Source organism: Camelus bactrianus, chromosome 18 (genome assembly GCF_048773025.1).
Source record: "Camelus bactrianus isolate YW-2024 breed Bactrian camel chromosome 18, ASM4877302v1, whole genome shotgun sequence".
NCBI lineage: Eukaryota > Metazoa > Chordata > Mammalia > Artiodactyla > Camelidae > Camelus > Camelus bactrianus.
The window spans coordinates 27,346,827-27,371,429 of NC_133556.1; the positions used below are offsets into that span (position 1 = coordinate 27,346,827).

General features: G+C 50.0%; 1 protein-coding gene across 13 annotated transcripts in view; it reads left to right on the plus strand.

Annotated features, from left to right (window-relative positions):
• ABCA3 (ATP binding cassette subfamily A member 3) overlaps positions 1-24,603 on the plus strand; it is a 44,034-nt gene that overhangs the window by 3,383 nt on the left and 16,048 nt on the right. For 3 of the 13 annotated variants that reach the window (XM_074346491.1, XM_074346501.1, XM_074346502.1), the window contains exons 2-17: positions 3,433-3,638; positions 4,604-4,795; positions 5,690-5,748; positions 5,896-6,160; positions 7,111-7,238; positions 7,943-8,108; positions 10,698-10,957; positions 13,048-13,164; positions 13,464-13,584; positions 17,815-17,988; positions 20,043-20,224; positions 22,053-22,196; positions 22,775-22,904; positions 23,446-23,600; positions 23,867-24,022; positions 24,110-24,320. In XM_074346491.1, coding sequence (XP_074202592.1) covers positions 5,695-5,748; positions 5,896-6,160; positions 7,111-7,238; positions 7,943-8,108; positions 10,698-10,957; positions 13,048-13,164; positions 13,464-13,584; positions 17,815-17,988; positions 20,043-20,224; positions 22,053-22,196; positions 22,775-22,904; positions 23,446-23,600; positions 23,867-24,022; positions 24,110-24,320 — 2,263 coding nt within the window. In that variant the 5' untranslated portion in view covers positions 3,433-3,638; positions 4,604-4,795; positions 5,690-5,694. Of the gene's footprint in view, positions 1-232; positions 2,874-3,432; positions 3,639-3,852; positions 4,796-5,619; positions 5,749-5,895; positions 6,161-7,110; positions 7,239-7,301; positions 7,812-7,942; positions 8,109-10,697; positions 10,958-13,047; positions 13,165-13,463; positions 13,585-17,814; positions 17,989-20,042; positions 20,225-22,052; positions 22,197-22,774; positions 22,905-23,445; positions 23,601-23,866; positions 24,023-24,109; positions 24,321-24,603 lie in introns of those variants that run through there. The other 10 variants (XM_074346495.1, XM_074346496.1, XM_074346493.1 and 7 more) reach the window with 10 other exon arrangements.

The window sequence follows — 24,603 nt, forward strand, 5'->3', positions numbered from 1 at the left end:
GTTTTCAATCCTGCTCGCCGATCGTTCAAGGGCTCTGATGAATTTGGGCTGGTCAGTGTTCAGGGGCTATCAGGGAGGGAGGAAATTCCGGTTCCCAAAGCTCGTGGTGTGCAGGTGTGTCTGTGTGCCTGTGGGTGGCACCCTTGGCAGCGCAGTCACAAGCGTGGGGAAACGTCTCCAAACATCTGTTTTTGTAAATATTCTGTTCTTGGCACAGATTATTTTGAAAAGCTGTAACTCTCAAGCATTGTCACTTTTCCTTTGAAGGGACAGATATAAGTGCATTGGGTTAAAATCAGTAAGCTGGCTGACACATTACTGAATTCATTTGTTATTGAAAAAAAAAGAAAACGGTTTCCAGGTTTGAAACTTCTCATGAAAGAAAATGTGTATTTCCTCCTTAGGTTCTAAGTCACAGGATAAACAGGTATTCGTGGACATTCCCTACGATCACTCGAAAGGATTGTAAAACTTCAGCTATTAAGTCTTTTTTTCAGTTGACCCAACCGTGATATCATGAAGCGTAGAAACTCCAAAACACCCAAGACACTTCGAGTAAACTAGTAGGCAAGGGCCCACCATCACCTCCATGTCACGGAGACCCTCCTCTGTCAGGATGCTGTAGCCACTGACACACAGGCCTGCAAGAGTGCCATGGTGCATCCCCATACTAAATATTAATAAAGCCAATTTTTAAAACATTTTTTCTTTCTTTTTTTTTAATAGTGAAATGGTTTTTTTTGTCTTAATGGAGGTACTGGGGATTGAACCCAGGACCTTGTGCATGCTAGGCACATGCTCTACCACTGAGCTATACCCATTCCTCTCTACTTTTTTTAAAACATTTCTGTTCTTAAAGAAAACTACTTATAAGTAGAATTTCTCATCATTCCTTTACTCCAGTAGGTTGTCTTGCTTACCCACCTTGAAGATCAATAGTGGGGTTCACTGGTGGGGACCATGCTCTATAAATGTGCCTGCTATCTTCAGCCTTTTTTTTTTTTTTTGACAGTGCTTATTTGGACATTCATCTGTAGAATCCACTGATTTAGATAGTCTCACAATTTAAAAGATTATGTACTGGACAAAAATTTAAGTAAAACAGAACACCCTTGAGCAGCATTGCTAAACATTTTGAATGCCCTCACATCCCTGCCAACCCACCCAACTCCCACTCCACCCATCTCTCTTCTTGGCACAGCATCCAAGGCCTTGGTCGGCTTCCCGATCTGGCTCAGTCCCTGCTGCTCACTCCCCAGCCACTCAAAGTTACTTGCTGTTCCACACACACTCTTTCACTTCTTCGTGATCTTATAATACCCTCCCCACGCTAGCTAACAAGAAACTTGGGACTGGCCTCCTGTGTCATCTCCTCCTGGGAGCCTTCCCAGAGCTCACTCTATCTTATGCGTACACACACACACACACACGAATTCTGGTCTTCTCCAGAATCCCCTGATGTTTTGTTGGGCTTCAGTTATAGCAATTACAGCACATGCAGGCATTTGCAGACTGTGAACTCCTTGGATTAAGAACACTGTGATTTTCATTTCCAAATCCTTAGTACCTGGAATAAGTGCCCATCACACAGTAAGCACTTGGCAAATGTTTGTTGGATGGGTAAATGCTTTCTTGTCTTGTGTGTCCTAAAAGACCACAGATTCTACCAGCAAACGTTAAGTACCTGTCATGCCTTCTTCAGCCTGTGCGCACGTAGACTTTTAATACCACTGACTGTTGTGGGCTCCCCATGTCATGAAGGAAATGCTTTCCTAGCTGAGACCCATCTCGGTCCTTGGGAAAAGTGCCAAGTGCTGGCCAGTGCCACCAACAAAGCCATCCCTATTCCACACCTCTGGTAAGGAGGGTAGAGCCATGGTTGTCTGCTCCCTATGTGACAGCAGGATGTCTGCCTGTGGCTTTGCTGAGACTCCCTAACTCCTACCCATGCCTTCCTCCAGGCCTGTGCAGACTTAGGCGTCCGTGGAAAGAGATGCCCTGAACCCAGAATGTGACAGAACACGTGACATAACAGCATGTGCCTTGCCTAGGGCCCTGTCCACCTCTGCTTGTTGGTCCGGAGGTCCACTCGGCAGTGACCTCTCTAGAAGTATTATCACCATTCTGTTCTGTATGTACAGAAATTTTTTAAAAGTCCTCTGCATGGGCACATAGAACCTGGAAGATGTATTCAAGCCCATAATGAGGAAAATCCCCAAATAAGGAAGTGGGGCAGAGATAGGGTGGGGATCGGGACCTCTCAACATGCAGTGAGCACTGCTGAGCGTCAGCCTGCCCGGCACAGTGCTCCCAAACTGAAACAACCATCTTCAGAGGAATCCTGTGTGCCTTCTTTGAGAGAGTTCTCAGAAATCAGCAGCCCCTAGTATACACTCACTCTGGACCAGCTCAATTGCTTGCCTGAAAAAGTAAACATTGAGATACTCAATGACTTGTGTAACGTTTAATATTTTAACAGTAAGCAAACAAGCCTTTCAGTGGTAAAAACAGCTTTCCCTTCCCTTCCTGGCTCTGTCCCGGGAGGAGGGAAGTGAGTCTCTGTGGGAAGTCCTCAGACGCTCTTGTGGGGCCTTGCAAGTGGCCGGAGCCAGAGCAATGGCCTTGGAGTGGACCGTGCCGGGGCTGATTCTGGACTGCAGCCCCTGCCACTTCTGGGGGACTCGGAGTGCCGCGGTGTCAAGTGGGGTGGGGAGGGAACTTGAACTTCCTTTTCTCGTGTACATTGGCTTTTGTAACCAGAAAGCTTCCTAGATTTTGTAATTCGGGGATTCTCCTCCTTGACCTTCCTTTTTTGCTCAAACAGAGCAGATGCGGGTATGCCGTTCAGTGAGACTTCAGATGAAGCCTGGCAGGTGCAGAGCAACGGGCTGGGTGCTTTGGGGAGACAGAAACCCGTAACATGTCTATTAAGGTGGTGGGGCTCAGGGGATATTTTTTCTTTTTGATTTCTAATGTTATGTTCTGGAAGAAATATCTACAAGTTTGATAAAGATGTTTCCTGCTTTGGGACACACAAGGATGTAGGGGGGCCATGGTGAAAACACAGACTGAGAGGTTCGGATCCTGGCTCTGTGGCGTTCTTGCTGTGTGATCCTGGGCCAAGTGCTTCCTCCTGGTTTCTTAGTCTATGAAAGGGTGATGATACCAGAAGCCAGGGCTGGACTAGGAGGCTCTATAAGTATAAAAGTATATAAAGTAAAAGCCTTTTATGGTTTATTGTACCAGGAGAGAAGAAAGAACCATCCCAGTGGGCTGTGTTTTCCTAAATCCATATAGTTCTTTGGTATTGGACTTGGTTCTGTTTAAGTAACGTGCCTGTGATCTGTCTTGCACTTTGACTTTCTAACTTGGGGAGGGGTGTTTTATGAATATTGTTTAAACTATGCTCTAGCGCCCTCCATTTGCCCAAAGGTGCCGGAGAGTCATGCCAGCGAGCCCTAGGCCCCTCCTGATGTCCCCAGAGGCGTCAGTGCTCCAGAACCCCAAGGTCACCCCGCCGCACTCCAGAGGCCTGCTGGCCCCACCCCAGAGCCCTCTGTGCAGGGCCGCCTCCTCCCAGCCGGTCCTCTCATAGCCCCAGAGGAGGACCTCAGCCAGGAGCCTCTCTCAGGACTCAGGTCAGTTCCCAGATGCTACCGTCTAGTGTTGTCCTCCTGGGAAGGTGGGCGGTCTGTCTTTATGCCCTCCCAACCCACCGGGGCCTCAAGAGATGGGATTAAGCCTGGGGATGTGTCATTTCTTGGCCAGACTTTTCCAGAAAAGGAAGTTAGCAACTTCTCTGACAAGAAGGCTTCTTTGAATTGTGACCTTTTTCTATTCCCCTCTTGGTAGTGGGAGAAAGTTCATCTTGGCCAAACCAGACGCCCGTCAGCCCACTATGGGGATGATCGGCCCCGGCCGGAGACTGGTTTCCCTTCTCAGCCTACACCACTTCTTGAAAATTTTCATAAACCACAATCCCTTGTGGGTAACATTTCACGACTGCTCTTTTATTAACTGTCTATGACTGATTTTAAGACAGGTTTTCTATCCTGCTGATTTTAAAAGAATTTGGATAATTTATTAAGTTGTCACTTAATAGCACTTCATACTATTTTATCTTTAATCACCTCACATCTTAACCATGTGGTTAATTAAAAGCCACATTTTAAATTGATTTGTAAATAATTTGTTGCAATTGTGTTTTCTACAGATATTTACTGACTACCCTTTAAAGCATAAATTTTGAGGAACTACTATTAGACAAATATGGACAGGCACTTTTTTTTTTTAAAGCAAGAGTTTAATTTAAATATGATCTTTACTGGGAATGAGCTTCAACCAACTGAAGCCAAAAGTAAAACTGGCTGTTTCAGGAGAAGAAAAAAAACTCTTGCTTTGTGTGCACTGGGTCTCGAGCTGGGCTCTTCGGGCTGCAGCGTTAGAGCGCAGTAACTAACAAATGCTTTACCAGCCGTCTGTCTGAGCCTTCCGCACAGTCCTAACCTGCCTGGTAAATGGTGTTGGGTTAGTATCGGCCTGAATGTGGTGCTGATTCAGAACTCCTCCCCTGTGAGTCATGGCTACTTCTCCCCACTTGAAGGACTGTGAGTTGTAGAGGGCTCCTCTCCACTCCACCTGCATCTCTGGGGCCTTCACTCTTCTGCTGCCCTCACTGCCCACCTGCGATCCAAGCCTTGGCCTTCACGCCCACAGATTCCAGAATGTGGTGCTTCTGTGTCGTGGGCGTCCCGGGGTCTTGCTGAGCTGACTCAAACCCCTTCCTTCTCTACAGGTTAGTGTCTGATGAACTCTGGGCTGGGTTCTCTGCTTCTCACACTTGAAATCTCATGAAATAAATTTCCCTAAATTGAGGGAGACCTTTATAAACCTCTGTTCTTATTTCTGCCATCACCATGTCTGATAATCTCTAGCCGATTTTCCCAACTCTGTGTGCCAGATTTAAATGTAACATTCATACATGACAGAGTAGATTTTCTCTGGAGGAAAATGACCAGTCTCATGTGGAAGCTCACAGACCACTGCTCACAGTTAAAGCAGGAAAAACTGGTCCTTAGGGTTCAAGGCAAGAGAATACACACCATCTTACCACTCATGTGTCCGCCTGCAGTGTCTGCTTCTGGGTCAAGACCACTGAGGGCCCCCATTCCAAACTCTCCCCCTGCTCCCCCACAGCACTCCCCAGGTCTTAGAAATCACCCTGCAGCCAGGACACTAAGCTGAGTTTCCTTTTGCTGTTCTGTGATGGTGGAGGGTAAAACCAGTCAGAAAGGGGAATCCCATCAGTCTGAATATTTTTCTAAGAAACAGCACATTCATACGAACTGTGGAGACCGTCTGAATAGCATTCATCAGATGACGACCACTCCAGCGGTCACGTTGCTTATACAAGCCCTACCATTGATCTTACCTGTTGAGAAGAAATGAAGTCAGCTTCCTAAGAGTGTACATTCTCTAAGCATACGGTGCAGAAGTGGCGCCTCTCCCTCCCGCGTGCTGTTTTGAGTTGGGGTGGGACAAGAGGAAGGGAGGAGAAACACAGAGAATAAGCCTTGTGTCTCAAAACTGACTCTTCCCCACTTTCCCCGCCTTCCCCAGACACTCAGGATTCACGTTTCACCAAAACTCTAACTTTCTGTCTTTGGTCCACAAATCACACCCCCTCCAGCAAGGATGGCAGCACTTAGGCAGCTGGCACTCCTGCTCTGGAAGAACTACACTTTGCAGGTGGGTCTGACCCCAGCGGGGCGCCATGGAGTTGGGGGCTCGGGGCAGGAGAGGAACCTGGAGGAGGGGGAGTCCGCGGGAGGGGGCTCTGTGAGCCCCTCGCCTCTGCCTCACGCTCATCCGCATGTGGTCTCCATTTCTCTTCAGAAACGGAAGGTCCTGGTGACCGTCTTGGAACTCTTCCTGCCCTTACTGTTCTCTGGGATCCTGATTTGGCTTCGCCTGAAGATCCAGTCGGAGAATGTGCCCAATGCCACCGTCTACCCCGGCCAGTCCATCCGGGAGCTGCCCCTGTTCTTCAGCTTCCCTCCTCCAGAAGACACCTGGGAGCTGGCCTATGTCCCATCCCAGAGTGATGCTGTGAAGACCATCACGGAGACGGTGAGGAGGATGCTGGTGATCAACATGAGAGGTAGGTGATGTCGCTGTGGGGCTCAGGGCCAGAGAGGCAGGGACCAGCCAAGTGGGGCGCCGTGGCCAGACACAGTCTCTCCTTTCATTGGCCGCATTGCTGGGCGAATCCCTCGGCTCTGTGATGTGTCTCGTTATAAAACAAGGGCCAGGGTTGTGAGGGCCATGTGGAGTAACGTGCATGACAGTTTAGCAGCACCAGACTGTGACTCCTCAGAGTAGAAATGGCCGTCCACGTACCCCAGCAGAGCTCTTTAACTACCTGGGCAAGGTGTGTTGGGGTGCACAGTGCCAAGAACCTTTTCCCGGATGTGGTTTTGGGAGGACAGCCCTAACCAGAGTCAACAGGAAGCCTATTGAGGGACATTCCCAGTAAAAGTGCCAGTTGTCTTCACTAGGTCTTTGCTTTCAGAATATAAAATATTATCCCTTTTTCTCTCCCTCTTGATTTTGGCACATAACCTCCTGTGGCCTGTTTAATTCAGGGGAGCAAACACTTAGGGGAAGACCCCTGGTCCCTCACTAAGTGATTGTAGTAAAACCCTTTGTGTGAAATGGGGTCTGGGTGACAGAGAAATCGCTGAAGTATCTGTTAGTGCCCACTTGAATTTTTTAAGCACGCTGTTATGGTTATGAGAGCGGGAGACTGACGCAGGCTGCAGAGCCCGGTGGGTGGTGGCCACCCACATGGAGGGGGCCACTTACGGACTCAGCATTGCTGCCAGCCCTGCTCTAGCTCTCAAATTCCAGAAGCCCAGGGCTGGCCTTGATGGCGAGGTTCTGCCAGTCTTCACTGCAGCCCATCTCTGCCAAAACCAGAAACCTCCTCAAATCTTGGTAAAGATTTACAAAGCCCAAGAAACTCATGTGTTTTAGTCCCTGATCTGAAGGTCCAGCTCTTCCAAGCAGAGCGGACAATTGGACATCTCTCGGCACCCATGCTCCCCACAGTGCACGGCTTTCCCTCGGAGAAGAACTTTGAGGACTACATAAAGTATGACAACCGCTCTTCCAACGTGCTGGCCGCCGTGGTGTTCGAGCACACCTTCAACCACAGCAGGGACCCCCTGCCACTGGCGGTGAGGACCCCAGCCCCACAAAGCCAAGCTTCCTCCCCCATGAACCAATCCACCTTCCAAAGGTGCTCTGCCTGTCTAGAGCAAGTCCCCGACTTTCCCTGTGGAGCCAGAACCACCGTCTCAGCCCCACAGAGGGAGCCCTGGTGGCACTTGACCCATTGGGCCAGAGCATTTTGGAAACCTTGCCTGCCTGAGGAAGGTGGCCATAGACCGTCACCAGAGGCCCCTTTTTTGTCCCATCACTTTATAAAAGGCATTACTGGTTCCCTTGGACAGGGTCAAATAGGACAAGTAGGAAAGTAGCAGATACTTGGGACGTAAGCCCAATGTGGCATTAGAATTTCAGCTGCATATTTAAACAAACAAAAAGAAAGCTCTCTGCTTGCCTCAGTGGCATTAAGACAGGGAAACTGTCGAGTCCCCCAGCATTATGATGGTGGCCCTGCCCTGGCGTTAGCAGTGACAAATCTTGCATGAAGTCCACGTTGGTAGATAACAGAAAAAGCTGGTGAAGAGACCCGCAGGCCCCCTGTTCCCCGGTGGGACCACTCGCCCCGACCTTCTGGAACCCAGGTATTGGGGGTCGGCTGGGGGTGGTGAGTTCATGGTAATGACAGTCCCCCAGACTCCCTCTCCCTGAACACACATGTTTGCTCCTCTGTCTAGATTGATCAGAGCAGTTGGTTCTGTCTTTGTCTCTGTAGGTGAAATATCACTTACGGTTCAGTTACACACGAAGAAATTACATGTGGACCCAAACAGGCTCCTTTTTCCTGAAAGAGACAGAAGGATGGCACACCACTTCCCTTTTCCCACTTTTCCCAAACCCAGGACCAAGGGAGCCCACGTCTGCTGATGGTGGAGAACCTGGTGAGAAGCGCTTGTCGGGGCCGCCTTCCCTCCCCGGGGTGCTGGCTGGTGATCATCACATGGGGGGACCCACCTTGTGTTTCCTTGAAGGAATACTTTTTAGGAATATTTGATCTTATTCTTTGTAGGAGAAGGAAGAAAACATGCAGTAAAAGTGGCTTCTGAAAGGCTAAAGTAATCTTTTGTCTCCCTATTTCCCAGGAGACATGCGTTCTTGAATGAAACATTTATATTTCAAGGTTTAAGGAGCTTCAATTTGCATTGGATATTTTGAGCTTGGTTTTACATTTCCCTTCTCTCTTTGCCCCTCTCTGTGCAGTTCTCTAGGCTTTGTAAGCACTGTGGTCCTTGTGTAACTGTCCATAGTTTCATTGAGTCAGTGGAATGTCTGTGGAAGTCAGATCTCGGCTTGTTGTACCGTCGGTGCGTGTGTCGGTCTGTCCCATGTCACTTGGTCAGGCAGCTGGCTTATTTATCTCCTCTGAAGCATGGTCCCACCTTGGAACTGAGTAACTGGGACTCAGGACTACATGCAGCTGCAGGTTCCAGGCAGCATCCAGGGTGTTGCAGAGACTACAGAATTCCTGGGTCTGTAAGAGACAGAACTTGTTATAGGTTTTGATGAGAAGTCCCAAGAATTCCCTAAATAGAGCATCGGGAGGGCAGGAGGCAGCCAGCATTTAGAGATGCATGTCCAGTGTCAGGACCCGTCACCAGATGAATGTTCCAGGGAAGGGTTTTTAAATCCAAAAGAGGAGCAAAGATGAGCAAGGCAAGGTGACATGTGCAAGGCCCCAGTTGAGGCCCTGGACAGGTCACCATCAGGGGGGTAAGGAGAAGCCGCATCAGCTATCACACGCACTGCCAGTGGCCAGCACCAGGAAACACTGTGACCCGGGGGCTAGGCGGTCCCTCTTGTTTATGGGGCAATTTCCTAAGCTTGGAAGCAGCAGAGAAAAATGTTCTCAAGGGAGAAGAGGGACCGATTTCACTACGTACAAACTTGAAATTTGCTAAAAAAAGAAGACGTTTAACACCCATTCTAAAAGCAAATAAGAGACTGGGGAAAGCATTTCGGCAAATGACAAAGGGTAAATATCTTCTGTTTTATAAAGGACTCCTTATTCCAAATCAGTTAGAAAAATATGGAGTCCCCAAGAGATGCGGAAAGGACGTGAACCTGGCACGCAGCAGCCACTCAGTGAATTAGGCCAGTGTTCTCCCCACGCCCACCCACAAATGTCCACACCTCAGACCCCTGTTCCCCTGTTAAAAATTGAGCCCTGGGAATAGTCTGAAAGAAGGAGAAAACCCACATGCACAAAGATGTTCACTGTAGCATTAGCCACGATCATAACAATTTCAGCAGTGGGACATGATTGATTTAGAGGGTGGCTTTGCCTCAGCAGTGAGCAGCCACAGAAGTGTGGTGAGACCCCGTGGCGGCATGGCAAAGCCTTGTGGAAGAACAACGTTGGGCAAGGAGCAGGCAAGCTGTTTCGTGGGGGAGGTGGTGTGATGTGAAAAAGACACTGGCTTTGAATCCAAAGAGACCAGGGTCCCATCTCAGCTTTGCCCACTCCCCCTGTGTGGCCCAACTCCCTGGGCCTCAGTGGCCCTGTTTGTCTGATATCATTCAATACTCTGCAGGGTCGTTGTGAAGATGAGCACGACAGTGGGTGATGTTGACTGAGCACCTGCTGTTATCACAACCCTAAAAAGACTTGCACTTAAAGGAGGTGATAGCAGTGCACAGATGGGCCCCTCGGGTTAGGAGTGTGGTTGGCATAAAATTGCTTTTCTTGTTTAGAGGCTGGAACACTGGCAGCTACTAGTTCCATGTTAGAAGACATTAGCTGTTTTACATGTCACTGTTTGAGGAATGAGGGTGCCCAGGCCACCCAGACCTGCACCCCACACCTCCACTCTGTCCCCTGGGCTCCAGCCTCAGGGACTCAGGCTGCCCTTTTCTCTCCTAAGGCTGCGCCCACTCCTTTTGTGGGCTCAGTCTCTCCCAAGCCTAGCTCTGGACTGGAATACCATGTGCTCCCAGGCCGTTTTCACTTGAGACATATTATCACAAACAACTTTGGGGAGTCAGAAAGGGCCAGCAGAGAGAGGCCACAAAGTATCACAAAGGTCAGTAGCAGTGGCCTTTGGGCTGTGGTTCCTGCCTCCCTTTGAGTTGGTAACTTGAGGATGGATGGAATTAAATTTGCTAATCAGCTGGCCTCAAGGTGGCAAGACTGGCATTGATTATCCCAGTAGGCCCGATGGAATCACACAGGTCCTTCAAAGTGGACAAGGGAGGCAGGAGAGAGTGTCAGAGAAAGATGTGCTGATGGAGGCAGGGTCAGAGAGATGCTGCTCAGCTGGCTTGGAAAGTGGAGAGAGGGGCCCCGAGCCAAAGAGTGAGGGCAGCCCCTACAAACTAGAAAACTGCAGGAAACCTTGGGGCATCAGGCAATGTCGCTCCGTGGCCTCATTCACCAGGGAGACCCTCGCACAGCTCAGTGCCTATGGCGCTCTGAGCACCAGCACTCGCGAGGTGACCCCACGTGCCGGCGTGTCCTCTGCTCCTGCACCCAGGGTATATCCGAGAGGGCTTCCTGGCCATGCAGCACGCTGTGGACAGAGCCATCATGCAGTACCACGCGAACACCTCCACGCGCCAGCTGTTCGAGAAGCTCACCGTGATCGCCAAGAGGTTCCCCTACCCACCTTTCATCTCGGATCCCTTCCTGGTCGCCATCCAGTACCAGCTTCCCCTGCTGCTCATGCTGAGCTTCACTTACACCTCGCTCACCATTATCCGGGCTGTCGTGCAGGAGAAGGAGAGGAAACTGAAGGTACCCCGGGGTGTATTGGGCTTTGAGACATCTTGGGTCCAGGCACAGTGTGGCTGCAGGGTGGTTGTGTCCTGCATCCTGTCGTCAGGCGGGGTTGGCTCCCGGGTACCGGGGCCACAAGAACAGGTGGGCATGGGGCTGATGCCTGTCTCAGGCTTCTCTGTAGTCAAGCCTGATCTACCCACATTTTAAAACACCGATAAAGCACTGTATTCCGTGTGCAGTATACTGAGGACTGAACATTGAGAAGACAGTGTTTTGGATGTACTGGGTTGAGTAGAAAACATCGCTGAAACTAATTTCGCTTGTTCCTTTAAACTTTTCTGATGTGGCTACTGAAGTTCTGAGTTATACGTGTGGCTCACGTTCTGTTTCTGTTGAACTGAGCCACTCCAGACAGTCGGTCAACACGAGACAATGTTTAACTGGACGGCCAGTGGGAAGCTAACTAACTTTGCATATAGATCAAAGAGGACTGAAGTTCTAGGCTGCTGGGCCCAGTGTCGTGGGGAATTAGGAAGCCCAAGAAGCGCCACTCTGAAGGAATCTCACTGACTTAATTGGGTGCTCTGAATGAATAGTGTCCCCTGTAACCTCACATCATCAACACTGCCAAAATCATCTAAAATTTATATGCAGTTTTTCCTTTGGCAATGTCTGTAATGCCAGAAAAAGACATTTATAGTATTCTCAGTGGTGCCAAATCTGTGGTTATTGGAGCTTTTAAATTGCTCCAGACGAGAGGCTGGGAGAGCTGATGAGGTGGATACTGTCTGCTTGGACACCTTAATAACTTTAATGAAACAATGCGACACTGAAGTGGTTAGCAGTGGATGAGGAAATGGTGCAGGAAGAAAGTTTGTGTATGCGCACGTCTGCAGATACATAGATGAAACATTCCATGATGGTTGAGCCTAAGTGAGGGGTGTACCAGTGGCCACTGTATTGATCTTCCCATTTTTCTGGCAGTTTGAAATTATGCAGAAGAAGTTGGAAAATCAGCCTAGCTAGGTGCCTGGCCTGTGAGAGACACTTAATCAGCCCTAGTCCCCTCCCCGAGACCAGTATTGTCAGCTGGAACGTTCCGAGGTCGTGCATGGGCAGGGTCTGCTGTCCTCAATGGTCCCACTGGGCACTTGTGGCTGCCAGGACTGAGGAACTGAATTTTTAATTTTAATTAATTTCAGCTGAAATAGCCATGCGTAGCCAGTGGCCGCAGTATTGGATTGCGCAGGTTTAGACCTGTGTGGAAGGCTTGTCCCGGCATCACTGAGTTCCCATCCTTCCCGCAGGGGGTGCCCCTCACAAGAAAAGTCTGGACCCCTCCATTTCAGAGCACAGGAGGTGAGGCAGTGCCTCTGGCTTCTGAGGCCTTCTGCCATTAGTCCTTGAACTGCCCTGGGACCACGTGTCATAGGAAGGCTGTTACCTTTAGTGTGGTTTAACTCACAGGGTCTCTACCAGGCAGCGAGGGCTCCGCTCTCCTGACCCAGAACCCCAGCACCAGTGGTCACATCAGCCACACCGCACAGCTTCCTGGGGGCAGTGCAAGGGACCCAGAGAGGACTGGGAAGCACAGGGCGGGAGCTGAGGCTGCTGCTGAGGGATTCATGAGCGTAGTCCACAGGGAGGCCGGGCGCGCCCAGCACTTCCAGGGCCTAAGTGTGGGACCGTAGCGCCCTCCCTGGCGGCCCAGAGAGGAGATAGGCAAAGCCTTTGCTCCACGCTCCACTGGGGGGGCGAGGGAGCACCTAGATTGGGGGAAGGTGGGCTAATCCTGGCTGCAGAGCAGGGAGGGCATCCCGGAGGTGGCATTTAAGCCTGGGAGAGGTAGGAAGAGGGTGAGATTCCTAACACCCAAGGTCCACGGCTGATACAGAGTGGGCCACATCCTTGCCTCTGGCCAGCAATTCTTTACTGTTCCCACGCCTGGTCTAGGGCCCAGGTGTCCCACTGCCCTCCTACTGGCCCACATGCCACTCGGGCACACACACAGACACGCACATGTGCCGAGGCTCTAAGGAGAGTCGGGGTGAGGGAGGGTCCAGGGCGGGGCGGGCAGGCAGTGGAGCATGTGCCCCCTCCCCCAGGAGTACATGCGCATGATGGGGCTCAGCGGCTGGCTGCACTGGACCGCCTGGTTCCTCCTCTTCTTCCTCTTCCTCCTCATCGTTGTCTCCTTCATGACCCTGCTCTTCTGTGTCAAGGTATGTGTGACTTCAAAAGGGGCTATGATATGAAAAGCAAAGTGTTCAAGTTGGTGGGAGGGCCAGAGGCAGCTGTGGCACCCCAGGGAGACCCTTAAGACTCTGCATTTACAGATTTGGGGGGAGTCTGCCCTTTGGGTAGAAAGGGACAGTGGCTTTCTCACTCACTCAAGCGTAGCCCCTTCTCCCATCTGTACCAGTCTCACTGATGGCTGGGAACATTTAAGACTCTCCCTGGTTTTGCCTCTACCTCCCCTGCCACCCTGCCCGTGCTGACCCCTGGGATGGGCCACGCACAGGTGAAGAAAGATGTGGCGGTGCTGGCGCACAGTGACCCCTCGCTGGTGCTGGTCTTCCTGGCCTGCTTTGCCATCTCCTCCATCTCCTTCAGCTTCATGGTCAGCACCTTCTTCAGTAAAGGTGAGTTGTCCTGCCCTCTGGGAGCATGGACTGTGGGTGACCCATGTCTCAGAAGACCAGCAGATTCTTTAGGGAGATGAGTAAGGTTAAGGGGTCAACGGGCACCTGAGCAGAAATAACTCAGAGACTGAGGTTTTCTTGACTCTGTGCCTTCCTTTAGATTCAATTTTCTGGGTGTTGAAGTACATCCCTGAACAGCTCTCTCAGTGAAGCTCGCTAAGTGGTTCACTCTCATCAACTTTGTGTGTCCAAAGTTGTCTCTCTTTTGCCCTCACTCCTAAATACTGTTTTAGCTGCAAACAAAATTCTCCATGGATCGGTATTTTCCCTAGGCACTTGGATAATATTCCCTTATTGTCACTGGCTATCCATTGTTGTTGGGAAGACATCTGCTGACAATGTAGGTGTGAATTTTCTTGACGAATGTTTTCATCTTAGGATTCGCGTCTCTTTTCAGTTCTTGCATTTCAGTTAGTCTTTCATCGCGTTTTGCTCCCTATCATCCCCTCCTTTCTCTTCTATTAGACCAGAGTTGGAGCCTCTCAGTCTGTCCTTCATGTCTCTTAACTTTTTTTTATTATGGTAATAAAATACATATAACATCAATTTACCACATTAACCATTTTAAGTATAAAATTCAGTGACATTAAGGACATTCACATTGTTGTGCAGCTGTCACCACCATCCATCCCAGGACTCTTTTCATCTTGCAAAGCTGAACCTCTGCCCTCATTAAACACTAACTCCCCATCCCCCTGCCTCTGGAAACCACCATTATACTTTCTGTCTCTATAGGTGTGACTACTCTAGGGACCTCAGGTAAGTGGAATCATGCAGCATTTGTCTTTCTGTGACTGGCTTACTTCATTCAGCATACTGTCTTCAGGGTTCATCCATGCTGTAGCATGTGTCAGAATTTCCTTCCTTTGTAAGGCTGAATAATATTTCATCATATATATATATACACACACCATATTTTGCTTATCCATTCACAATGGACAGTGGGATGTTTCCACGTTTTGACTATTGGGAATAATGCCACTGTGCACATGAATGTACAAATATCTCTTTGAGCCCCTGCTTTCAGTTCATTTGAGTGTATACCTAGAAGTAGAATTGCTGGATCATATAGTAATTCTATTTTTAATTTTTTGAGGACTGCCATAGTGTTCCTACAGCAGCTGAACATTTTATAGTCCCACCAACAATGCATAAGGATTCCAGTTTCTCCACATCCTCACTAATACTTACTATTTTTTGCTTTTTTGATAGTAGCCACCCTATTGGGTGTCAGGCATATCTCTCAGTCTATCCTTCATGTCTCTTAACTACCTTTTCACACCTTAAAAAAATATCTTTTTGCTGAGTTCTGTGTGGATTCCTTAGAGTCGTCTTCTAATTCCCTAATTCTCTCTTTGACTGTGTATGTCCTAGACTGTGTCTCATCTTTGAGATTTTATTTATGTGACTATATTTATTCTTCATCAACTGTCCAGTTGATTTTTGTACATATGCACTTATTCTTGTTTCTTTATTCATTTTTGTGGGGCGAAATCCTCCTTTTATTAATGGAAGCATTTCTTCCTTTACTCCTAAAAGTCCTTGACATTCTTATTTTGAAGTCTTTCTCTTTCCTACTCAAACTCATTCCCCTGGAGAGCATTGAACAGGTGGATAATTCCCACATTTAGATCTCCAGCTTGGGCTTCTCTCCTCAAATCCAGACTCATGCCCACCAGCTTCCCTTAGATGCTTAATATGCATCTTAGTCCAAGCACGTCCTGAACTCCTGATCGTCTCCTCAAACAGCCGTTCCCCCATCTCTGTTAGTTGCTCACATGAAACCTTGCAACTGCTCCTAGTAAAAACCTTGGAATGTTCTCGACTCCTCTTCCTCTCAAATCCTGTCCCCTCTACCACAAGGTGCCCCTGGACTCCAGCCACTTCCCACCTCCCCCACCACCCTGCCCTGGCCCAGGACACTGTCATCTCCGGCCTGGTTCATGGTGGTGGCCTCATAACTGAGCTTCCTGCTCAGCCCAGGCCTCGCCCACTGCTGCTCTCCACCCACTCACTCGGCCCTGCCCCACTCCCTTCTTGCAGCTCTTGCCTCTGCCCAGGTCAGTGGTTCTCAAAATGCAGTCCACGGACTCCTGGGACCTGCAGAGTTCACAAGAACGAAACTGTCTTTATGCTAATTCCAGGATGTCATTTGCCTTTCCTACCACATTGACACGTGCACCGATGATGCAAAAGGAAAGGTGGTAAAATTGTCAGCTCAGAGTACAGTCAAGACAGGCCCTGATTGTACAGGCAGCGGCGTATTCTCCACACCACATGCTTTAGGAAACAGACAGACAGACAGACAAACAAACAAACAAAAAATGCCACATTCACTCAAAAATGTCCTTGATGGAGCAGTAAAGATTAATTTTGTCAACCTTTGACTCTTATATATACTTTTCTAATATTCTGTGTGATCAAATGAGATGTATGTTGCATGCTGAAGTATAATGATTATCTTGAGCAACAGCATGTGCACAGGGGTTTGAGTTGTCAGCTCAACTAGCCATTCTTTTCACACACCACCATTTTTGCTCAAAAGAATGACTGTCCGACTGGAGTTAATTCACACTGGTATTTGGCAGGCGTCTTCTCAAATATGAGCTGCCTTTTTAAGGAGAACAATTGACAGTATCTGATGTCAGTTGCAAAATTCGAGCTTTGAAGCAAAAAACTGAATTTTGGAAACTTCACTCTACCATCATGAGCTTTTCAGCCTCCCAATACTTACTTAGTTTTTAATGAGATTAATGATAATATTACCCAGTGTGGTTTTTTTAATGTGGTATAATACAGTGTGTCAGCATTTGGAAGATCTGCGTAGTGTAACAAACAGTATTTTCCAAATGACCAATGCGTCATGTGACTAAATCACACAAGAGTAGTAAATAACCCAAGTGCAAGGTAGACCAATTGATTTTACTGTAACAGAGTATGACAAGTTCATGTTTAGTTTAGTTCCACGTGGCACCTCATCTTTAAGAAACTACCACTTGTCACATGGTAGTTGAATGGTGTCACGGCAAAGAATAACCAAAATACCTTAAAAAAAAAAAAAGGCTATTAAAATGCCTGTCCCTTTTCCAGCTGCCTATCTGTGTGAAGCTCACTTTCTTCATTTGCATCACCCAAACAATGTGATGCAACAGAGTGAACGCAGGAGCAGGCATGTGAATCCAGTTGCAATCTGTTAAATCAGTACAGAGATTTGCAAGAACATTACACAAGGTCACTCTTTCCACTGAATTGTGAGAAATACAGCTTCTGTTCATAAAAATACTTCTGTTAATTTGTAATGGGGTTATTGTTATTCTTAAATGTCTTTACATTTTCTTAGTATTAATCTCTAATGTAGTGGAATATTAACATATATAAAATGTTTATATCCCATGTAAACAAAGTTCTTTAATGTCCTCAATAATTTTTTAGGATATAAAGGAGTGTTAAGACCAAAGCATTTGAGGGCCACTGCATGGACTGAAGCCATGCTGTCTCCCCACACCTCCACGACCCTCTTTCAGGTCCTCGCCTCTTTTAGGTCTTTTCCACATGTCACATTCTCATCAAGACCTTCCTCGGCCACCTGATTACAGTTGCAGTGCCCCGCCCAGGGAGCGTCTTGTCCCGGGTTGGTGGCTCGTTGCTCAGCACAGGGCTGTCCCCGCCCAGCACCCTCTACCTACTTTCTTGTCCACTGTCTTGTGTACCCACTGGATCGGAAGCTCCCCTAGCAGAGGGGGTTTGTCTCTTCTCTTTGTGGCAGTCTCCCTGCTGCCCAGAACAGGGCCTGGCACAGAGCAGGTGCTCAGCGAGTGTGAACGACACAGCCAGGGTTGGGGTCAGGGCTTGGTGTCAGTCATGTCAGGTGTGCGATGGCGAGGTAACCGGAGGTAGGTCTGCAGGAGAGGGCTGGAGAAGTTACCGTGAGGTCCCTGGGGTGGGGAGGACACGTGCAGCCCCAGGAGGGGTCGTGTTCCCTAGGATGCAGGCACCCTGACAAGGGAGGAGACCACGGGCCAAGCATGGAGCCCCCCAGCATGGAGGCTTGTGTCCCAGTGTGGGCGGCTGATGCTGGGGTGGGGTCGGGCGGCTCCCCCGAGAGAGGCCTCCTCTGTGCGGGGACGGAGCCCGTTCATGCAGAGGCTCTGGTCTTCCTCCCCACTGTAGCCAACATGGCAGCAGCCATTGGCGGCTTCCTCTACTTCTTCACCTACATCCCGTACTTCTTCGTGGCTCCTCGGTACAACTGGATGACCCTGAGCCAGAAGCTCTTCTCCTGTCTCCTGTCCAACGTTGCCATGGCGATGGGAGCCCAGCTCATAGGAAAGTTTGAAGCGAAAGGTGAGCACATTCCTTCTCACAGGCTACCCTTGCTGACTCAGCTGCCTGGGGAGGGCCCAAGCCCAGGAGCCTCCAGCCCTGAGACTCTAGCACCAGTGACGATCAGACACATCAGCACGGCTAAATGAGCAATGCAGTATGTTCGGAAGGCAGGCCCTTGGGGATAGGAAGGCCCACAGCCAGGGCAGAGGTGGGTGGGCAGTGACGGGAGCCACAGCAGGGGAGGGGGGCAGTCAAAGACACAGCAGTTCAGAGGACAGAGAGTTAAAGTGTCCAGTGCGACATCGGCCACCACCTGGTTGGTGCAGTCCTGGCTCTGAGCTCCCCTCAAGGCCCTGCCTGGAACCAGCCGTTACTACAGAAAAACACAGGACGTGGGCGTCTACATCTGCCAATGGTGGGATTCAGCTTGATTACCTCTGTGTCTTTGCCTGCCCCTTGGGGCACTGGGAGTTAGGACTCTAGACGTCTCAAAGTCTGTAGGTTTACACCAGCTCCTAGCTCTTGGTAAAGTGCTAGAATTAGCATCTCTCCTCTTCCTGTTCCTCCCATACCTCCTGCAGTAATTGGTGATGAGGGCAAGGAGGCCTGAGAGAGGAACAAGTGACAGACCAGAACATTGTTTTCTTGATTTTTGTGAAATTTACTGATTTTTAAAATGTCATGGGGGTGAAGTGAAACACTTCTGGGGCTGACGTTGGCCTGGGGGCTCCCATTTTGCAAACCCTGCAGTAGATGCTCAGATCTCAGTTGAAGGAGTCAAGCCTGCTCCTCTGAAGGGTTGACCCTTGACCCCTCACCTGCTGCCAGATCTCCAGAGGGGGAGAGCTCACCTCTTAGGGGAAGGCCCTATTCATTTCCAGATCACTATACCCCTCACAGAAGGGCAGTACAGAAGCGAGTGGATTCAGGCACAGCCCTGCCTCCTTCTCGCCTGCCTTGGTTCTAGAGGAGGCGGGAGGGATGAGTTTCTGGGTGGCTGGTCCTGTGCTGGCCTCTGTCTCCCTGGAGCTTCGGCCTCTTGATCCAGCTATATGAGCAGGAGGGGAAATGCAGTCTCCCCTCTAGGTGACTGCCCTGAGTGCTTTTAAGACGGTCTCAGCCCTGCCCCATCCAGATGTTCTCTTGCGGGTTGAATGGTCTCATTTCTTACAGCCATGCAATTCCTAGTTGTTGCAAGTTTCTAGCTCTGGGTCTAAGGGAGGAGGTAGGTGAGTGGCCACAGGAACCTTCAGAATCAGAAAAAATTATGATTAGGGACTTTATCCTTAATAAGAATTTTTTGATTCAGTTGGCAATGTCTTCTGACACTGGGGCTTCTAAATATATATGTTTCTTGGTGCTCAGTAGTGTGTGATAAAATGTAAGCTTTCTAAATGCACAGTCCCTTCCAGGGTTTAAGTGGTTTTTAAAAAGTCATTTACAAACAGGAATCTGACTGTACGGTGCCTCTTGGTTTTCAAAGTTCTCTACTGAATTTTCTTAAAATAGACAAGTTTCTAGTTGTTTGAAAGTGGGCAGTGATCAAGGCTGGAGAGCAGCCATTTCCATCAGGGGCCCTCGAGCCAACATAAGGTGGTCCAGCCACACAGAATCACCAAGCATTGTTTGGACTGTGATGTTGCAAATCAGAGAGAAGACAAAACACCCTGAGCACCACTAAATAGAGCTTTATGTATGGCTGGAATATTTCTGTATTTTGAAAGGACTTAGGTTAAATGCAACCTATTCCAGTGTTGGCCTCACACAAATCACATACGTGTACGTGTGTATATGTACATACACATGTACATGTGTCTGTGTGTGTACATGTGTACTGTGTAGATGGGTATGTGTGTTCACATGTATGTATGTTGTAAATCAAACATAAGCCCCTCTCCTCAGTTTTCCATAACATTAATTTGGTGACTCGCTCTTATCTGAGAGACCTAAAGAAAGTCCTCAGATCTGCGTAAAAGCAGGAAGCCCTCTTACTGACTTTGCACTGATGCTCGCAGCTTTGCCATTGGCAGCCAAGGGTCTGTTTCAGGCCAGTTTCCTGGCATGTCTTCCAGGCACAGGCATCCAGTGGCAAGACCTCCTGAGTCCTGTCAATGTGGACGATGACTTCTCCTTTGGCCAAGTGCTGGGCATGCTGCTGCTGGACTCTGTCCTCTATGGCCTGGTCACCTGGTACGTGGAGGCCGTCCTCCCTGGGCAGTTCGGCGTGGCCCAGCCCTGGTACTTCTTCATCATGGTGAGTTCTGACGCCCCTGGTCTTCACGCAGCCGCCTCTTTGGGGGTGGAGGTGGTCCCAACACCCACCCTGGGCCCCCCTAGTCCCTGACAAGAGACACCTCCCCTGTGTGCTGTCTGGAGCGGTGTGTCGTGGAGGTCCCAAAGTGATTCCTGCACCACAAGGTCCAAGAGAAGGAGCTCACGCTGGCCCACCATCCACAGGACCAGCACACAGCCCATCCCAGCCTCCTTTCTCAAAAAATGTCCTGTTGGGTTTTCTGCCTACAAAGTAACAGACCTTCTTGTAAAAGTGATCACATGGTAGTGGGGAGGGTATAGCTCAGTGGGTAGAGCACATGCTTAGCATGCACAAGGTCCTGGGTGCAATCCCCAGTGCCTCCATTAAATAAAAAAATAAACCTAGTGACCACTCCCCAAAATAAATAAATAAAGATAATAGTTTTAAAAGTTTATTTTAAAAAAATTTTAAGTGATCACTTTAAAAAATAATAATAATAAAAGTGATCACATTGCTGGAGTATACAGCACAATCCCACCACCCAGAGGGGAGCACTGTTGCTGCTTTGGGGTGTTAAGTCTTCAGATGTTTTTCTGTCCTATAGCACGCATGTATGTGTAGATAACATATATGCATTTGTTTTTAGGAAAGGGGGGTCTTATTGTAAAAATGCTTGAAACATGCATTGGTTTTTTTTAACTGAACAGTACATTTTAGATTTGTTAAGTATGCATACCTATGGGTCTATTTATAAGTATGGTTTTAGATTTTTATCTATGCATGTTCATAAATTTTGTTTTATTTATTTATAAACATATTTATATTTAAACATACACATTTTTATTAGCCAGCTTCATGTTCAGTGACCGCACAGTATTCGGTGGATGTGCCACCATGTAGTTAACTCATTCCCTGTCAATGGTTAGCTCACTGACATGTCGCTGTTCATTCTTCGATTCAACAAATATTCATCAAGCACCCACTTACCGTATTTCATCAAATCTAAGATGGCACTGATTCTTACAAGCACTGTTACCTTATCACTAAGAAAGAAAAATACTGATAAACTATGGCATTCCGTGATTTATCACACATTCTGATTTCAGAGCCTCTTTAAACGTGAGACATGTTTTAAAGCCAATGGAACGTGATATGTCAGAACTATTCCCGGCCGTGAAAGTGCACAGGGAATATAGCTGTGGGTTAGACACTCTCCACCCCTCAGGGCTCCCCTCCAGGGAGAGTTTTTTCAGGGCCCCGGTCTCACCTCTCCTGTGACCCCCCACACCACCAGGTCATCTGTGTGCGTCTAGAAGCTCACGGGCCACCCTCGAGGTTGGTGCCCGTCCTGTGATGACCAGACCCCGCGAGGAGAGGCTTCCTCCCAGCAGAGGGAGGCCGGCCCTTGGGCTTCTCTCGCTTATCCCATGAGCTCCTGTGCAGCTGAGTAAGGATGCAGCCGGGGTGTGGAAAGAGTCTCCATGTTTTGCCCCAGCAGCACTCTGGCCTGGAACATGTACTGACCTGTCTTTGTGCTCAGTTTCATCGTTTACTTTCCCTCATGCTGAGGTGCAGCGCACAGTACACCTGTGAGTTACCATTATGCCCTCTGGCAGAAGAGAAAACTGAGGCTTGGAGCTCCCCCAGGGCAGATGAGGGAGGAGCTGCCCTGGGTCTTGTCCCAAGCCTGGGACTCTGAGCACTGGGTGGGGAAGACCAAGGGCTGGCCACTCTCTGTTGGAGCATGTCGGCTAGTTGTTGGCTCTGTCACAAACAAAATGAACCAACATAAATCGACCGCTTGAGACCCTTCTGATTTCCATTCTAGCCCTCGTATTGGTGCGGGCACCCGAGGACAGTCTTAGGGAAGGAGGAGGAAGACGATGACCCTGAGAAGGCGCTCAGGACAGAGTACTTTGAGGCTGAGCCAGAGGACTTGGTAGCTGGGATCAAGATCAAGCATGTGTCCAAGGTGCCACGCCCTGTGGGGACGGGCCAGGGCCACGGGGACCGCAGGGTCACAGGCTGGTGAGACCTGCCACCCTGCCCTGATGGGGGCTCCTTCTGAGCTGGTAACCCTCCTCCAGGCCTCGTTTCTCCTAGATTCCCATAGCTACCCTCTGACCAGCTGCCCCGGACACCCACCACCCCTCAGGCTCTGTCCCTGGGGCCCAGTGTGGAGGCTCAGGGTCGAGTCAGCAACATGAGCTGCCCAACTTAACCTCTCACCAACTTTGCAGTGTTCACTCTCTCTGCTCGCTGTACCCTATACCTGGGCTTCACAGGCCTTCTGATCTTGCCGGGACACTGGGACACAGGGATGCTGTGGACCTTCAGGGTAGGGTTGGCCATAGAGGAGCAGGAAGCAGCATGGCCTCCGATCATTACAACACCTGAAACCTCCACCTCTCTGTGCGCTGACCTACGGTGCTGGGTGGGGACTCCTTCCAAGAACCACAGCAGGTTTTCCAGAGGGGAGTAGTAGGGGCCCTTAGAAGTGAGGGTCCTGAGGGCCCTGAAGTCCAGGGCCACCGTCTGCCTTTCCTGCAGGTGTTCAGAGTGGGGAACAAGGGCAAGGCAGCTGTCAGAGACCTGAACCTGAACCTGTACGAGGGGCAAATCACCGTCCTGCTGGGCCACAATGGCGCAGGGAAGACCACCACCCTCTCCATGCTCACCGGTGAGAGGCCACGGCCTGGGTGCCCCACCAGAACCTCTCTTCAGTGCCACCTTGGGGCCCGTGGCCTTGTGCCCTCAGGTGGCTGTTGTCCTTCCCCTGCTACAACGGATACAGAAGCTGACAGCTGGTGGTGCCATGGCCCCAGTGTCCAGGGGACAGGACGGAGCCTCTCAGGACACACAGAAGCAGCTCCACCTTACTGGTTTTGTCCCAAATCCAGTCCTAGAAAGCTGTCCTGGATGAGTCAGCCCAGCTCTGACGGTCGTCCTACCTTCCTGAGCACAGGCTTGAGTAGGGACTGGGCTCTGAGAGTGGTGTCCTCGTCCGTGCACACACTCGCGCATGCATCTCTCATCCCTAACAAGGCGCAAGTCCACACAGCGGGCAACCCCCACCCTCTTCTGTCTCCGATGGCCCATGTGGTAGGGACGGCCGGGCAATTGGTGGGGAAAACGAAGCGACACCGTGTGAACTTCTTGTGCGGACTGGTGGAGGAAGTTCATACTGAACTGAATCCCCGGGGTCTTCTGCTTGGCCCTAGGTCTCTTTCCCCCGACCAGTGGACGGGCGTATATCAGTGGGTATGAAATCTCCCAGGACATGGCTCAGATCCGGAAGAGCTTGGGCCTGTGCCCACAGCATGACGTCTTGTTTGATAACCTGACGGTAGCAGAGCACCTGTATTTCTATGCTCAGGTGAGCTGACAGGTGGCAGAATTTGTGGGTTGTCGTGGTTGCTCATTGCCTACATGCTTGGGCTCCTGAGACAGCCAGCCCGAGCCCTTAGCCTCCCAGCAAACCGAAACCTGCGCCAAGGAGCCCTTCCTCAGATCTGAAGCAGGGGGGCGGTGGTGTCAGGTCGCGGGGTCCAGCACAGGAAGGGAAGGAGACAACCCCAAGGCTGGTGCTGGCTGGCCTCCCATCAGAAGCCCCTGCCAGATCTCTGTCCCCTGCTGTTTCAGCTGAAAGGCTTGTCGCGCCAGAAGTGCCCTGAGGAAGTCAAACGCATGCTGCACATCCTCAGTCTGGAGGACAAGCGGGACTCCCGGAGCAGGTTCCTGAGCGGGGGGATGAGGCGCAAGCTCTCCATCGGCATCGCCCTCATAGCGGGCTCCAAGGTATGGGGACAGCGGGGCCTGCAGCACACAGTCTGGGCCTGGGACGTGGCTCTGCCATTGTCATAAGGCTGTTCCTCTGCCCTCCAGGTGCTGATGCTGGACGAGCCCACCTCGGGCATGGACGCCATCTCCAGGAGGGCCATCTGGGACCTTCTTCAGCAGCACAAGAGTGACCGCACCATCCTGCTGACCACCCACTTCATGGATGAGGCCGATCTGCTGGGGGACCGCATCGCCATCATGGCCAAGGGGGAGCTGCAGTGCTGCGGGTCATCGCTGTTCCTCAAACAGAAATACGGTGAGCAGCCAGCGGTGGGCAGGGGGGCGGGGTCCGTTCTATGTGGGGTCAGTGTTGTTGGTCCTGTGAGCTGGAGAAAGTGCCCACTGTTAACTTTCCTGAAAGGCCCTGAGATCAGACAGGGAGAGGCCTTCTCTAGATGTCCTGTTCTGCTACCTCTGGACGGAAACCCGAGGCCCCAGGCAGAGGGACTTGTGAAAAAAAGGAAAAAATGGTGCAGATAATCTTGATTTGGAACATTTAGGGTGACATCGAGCCTATACCAGTGGGACAGCAGTCTAGT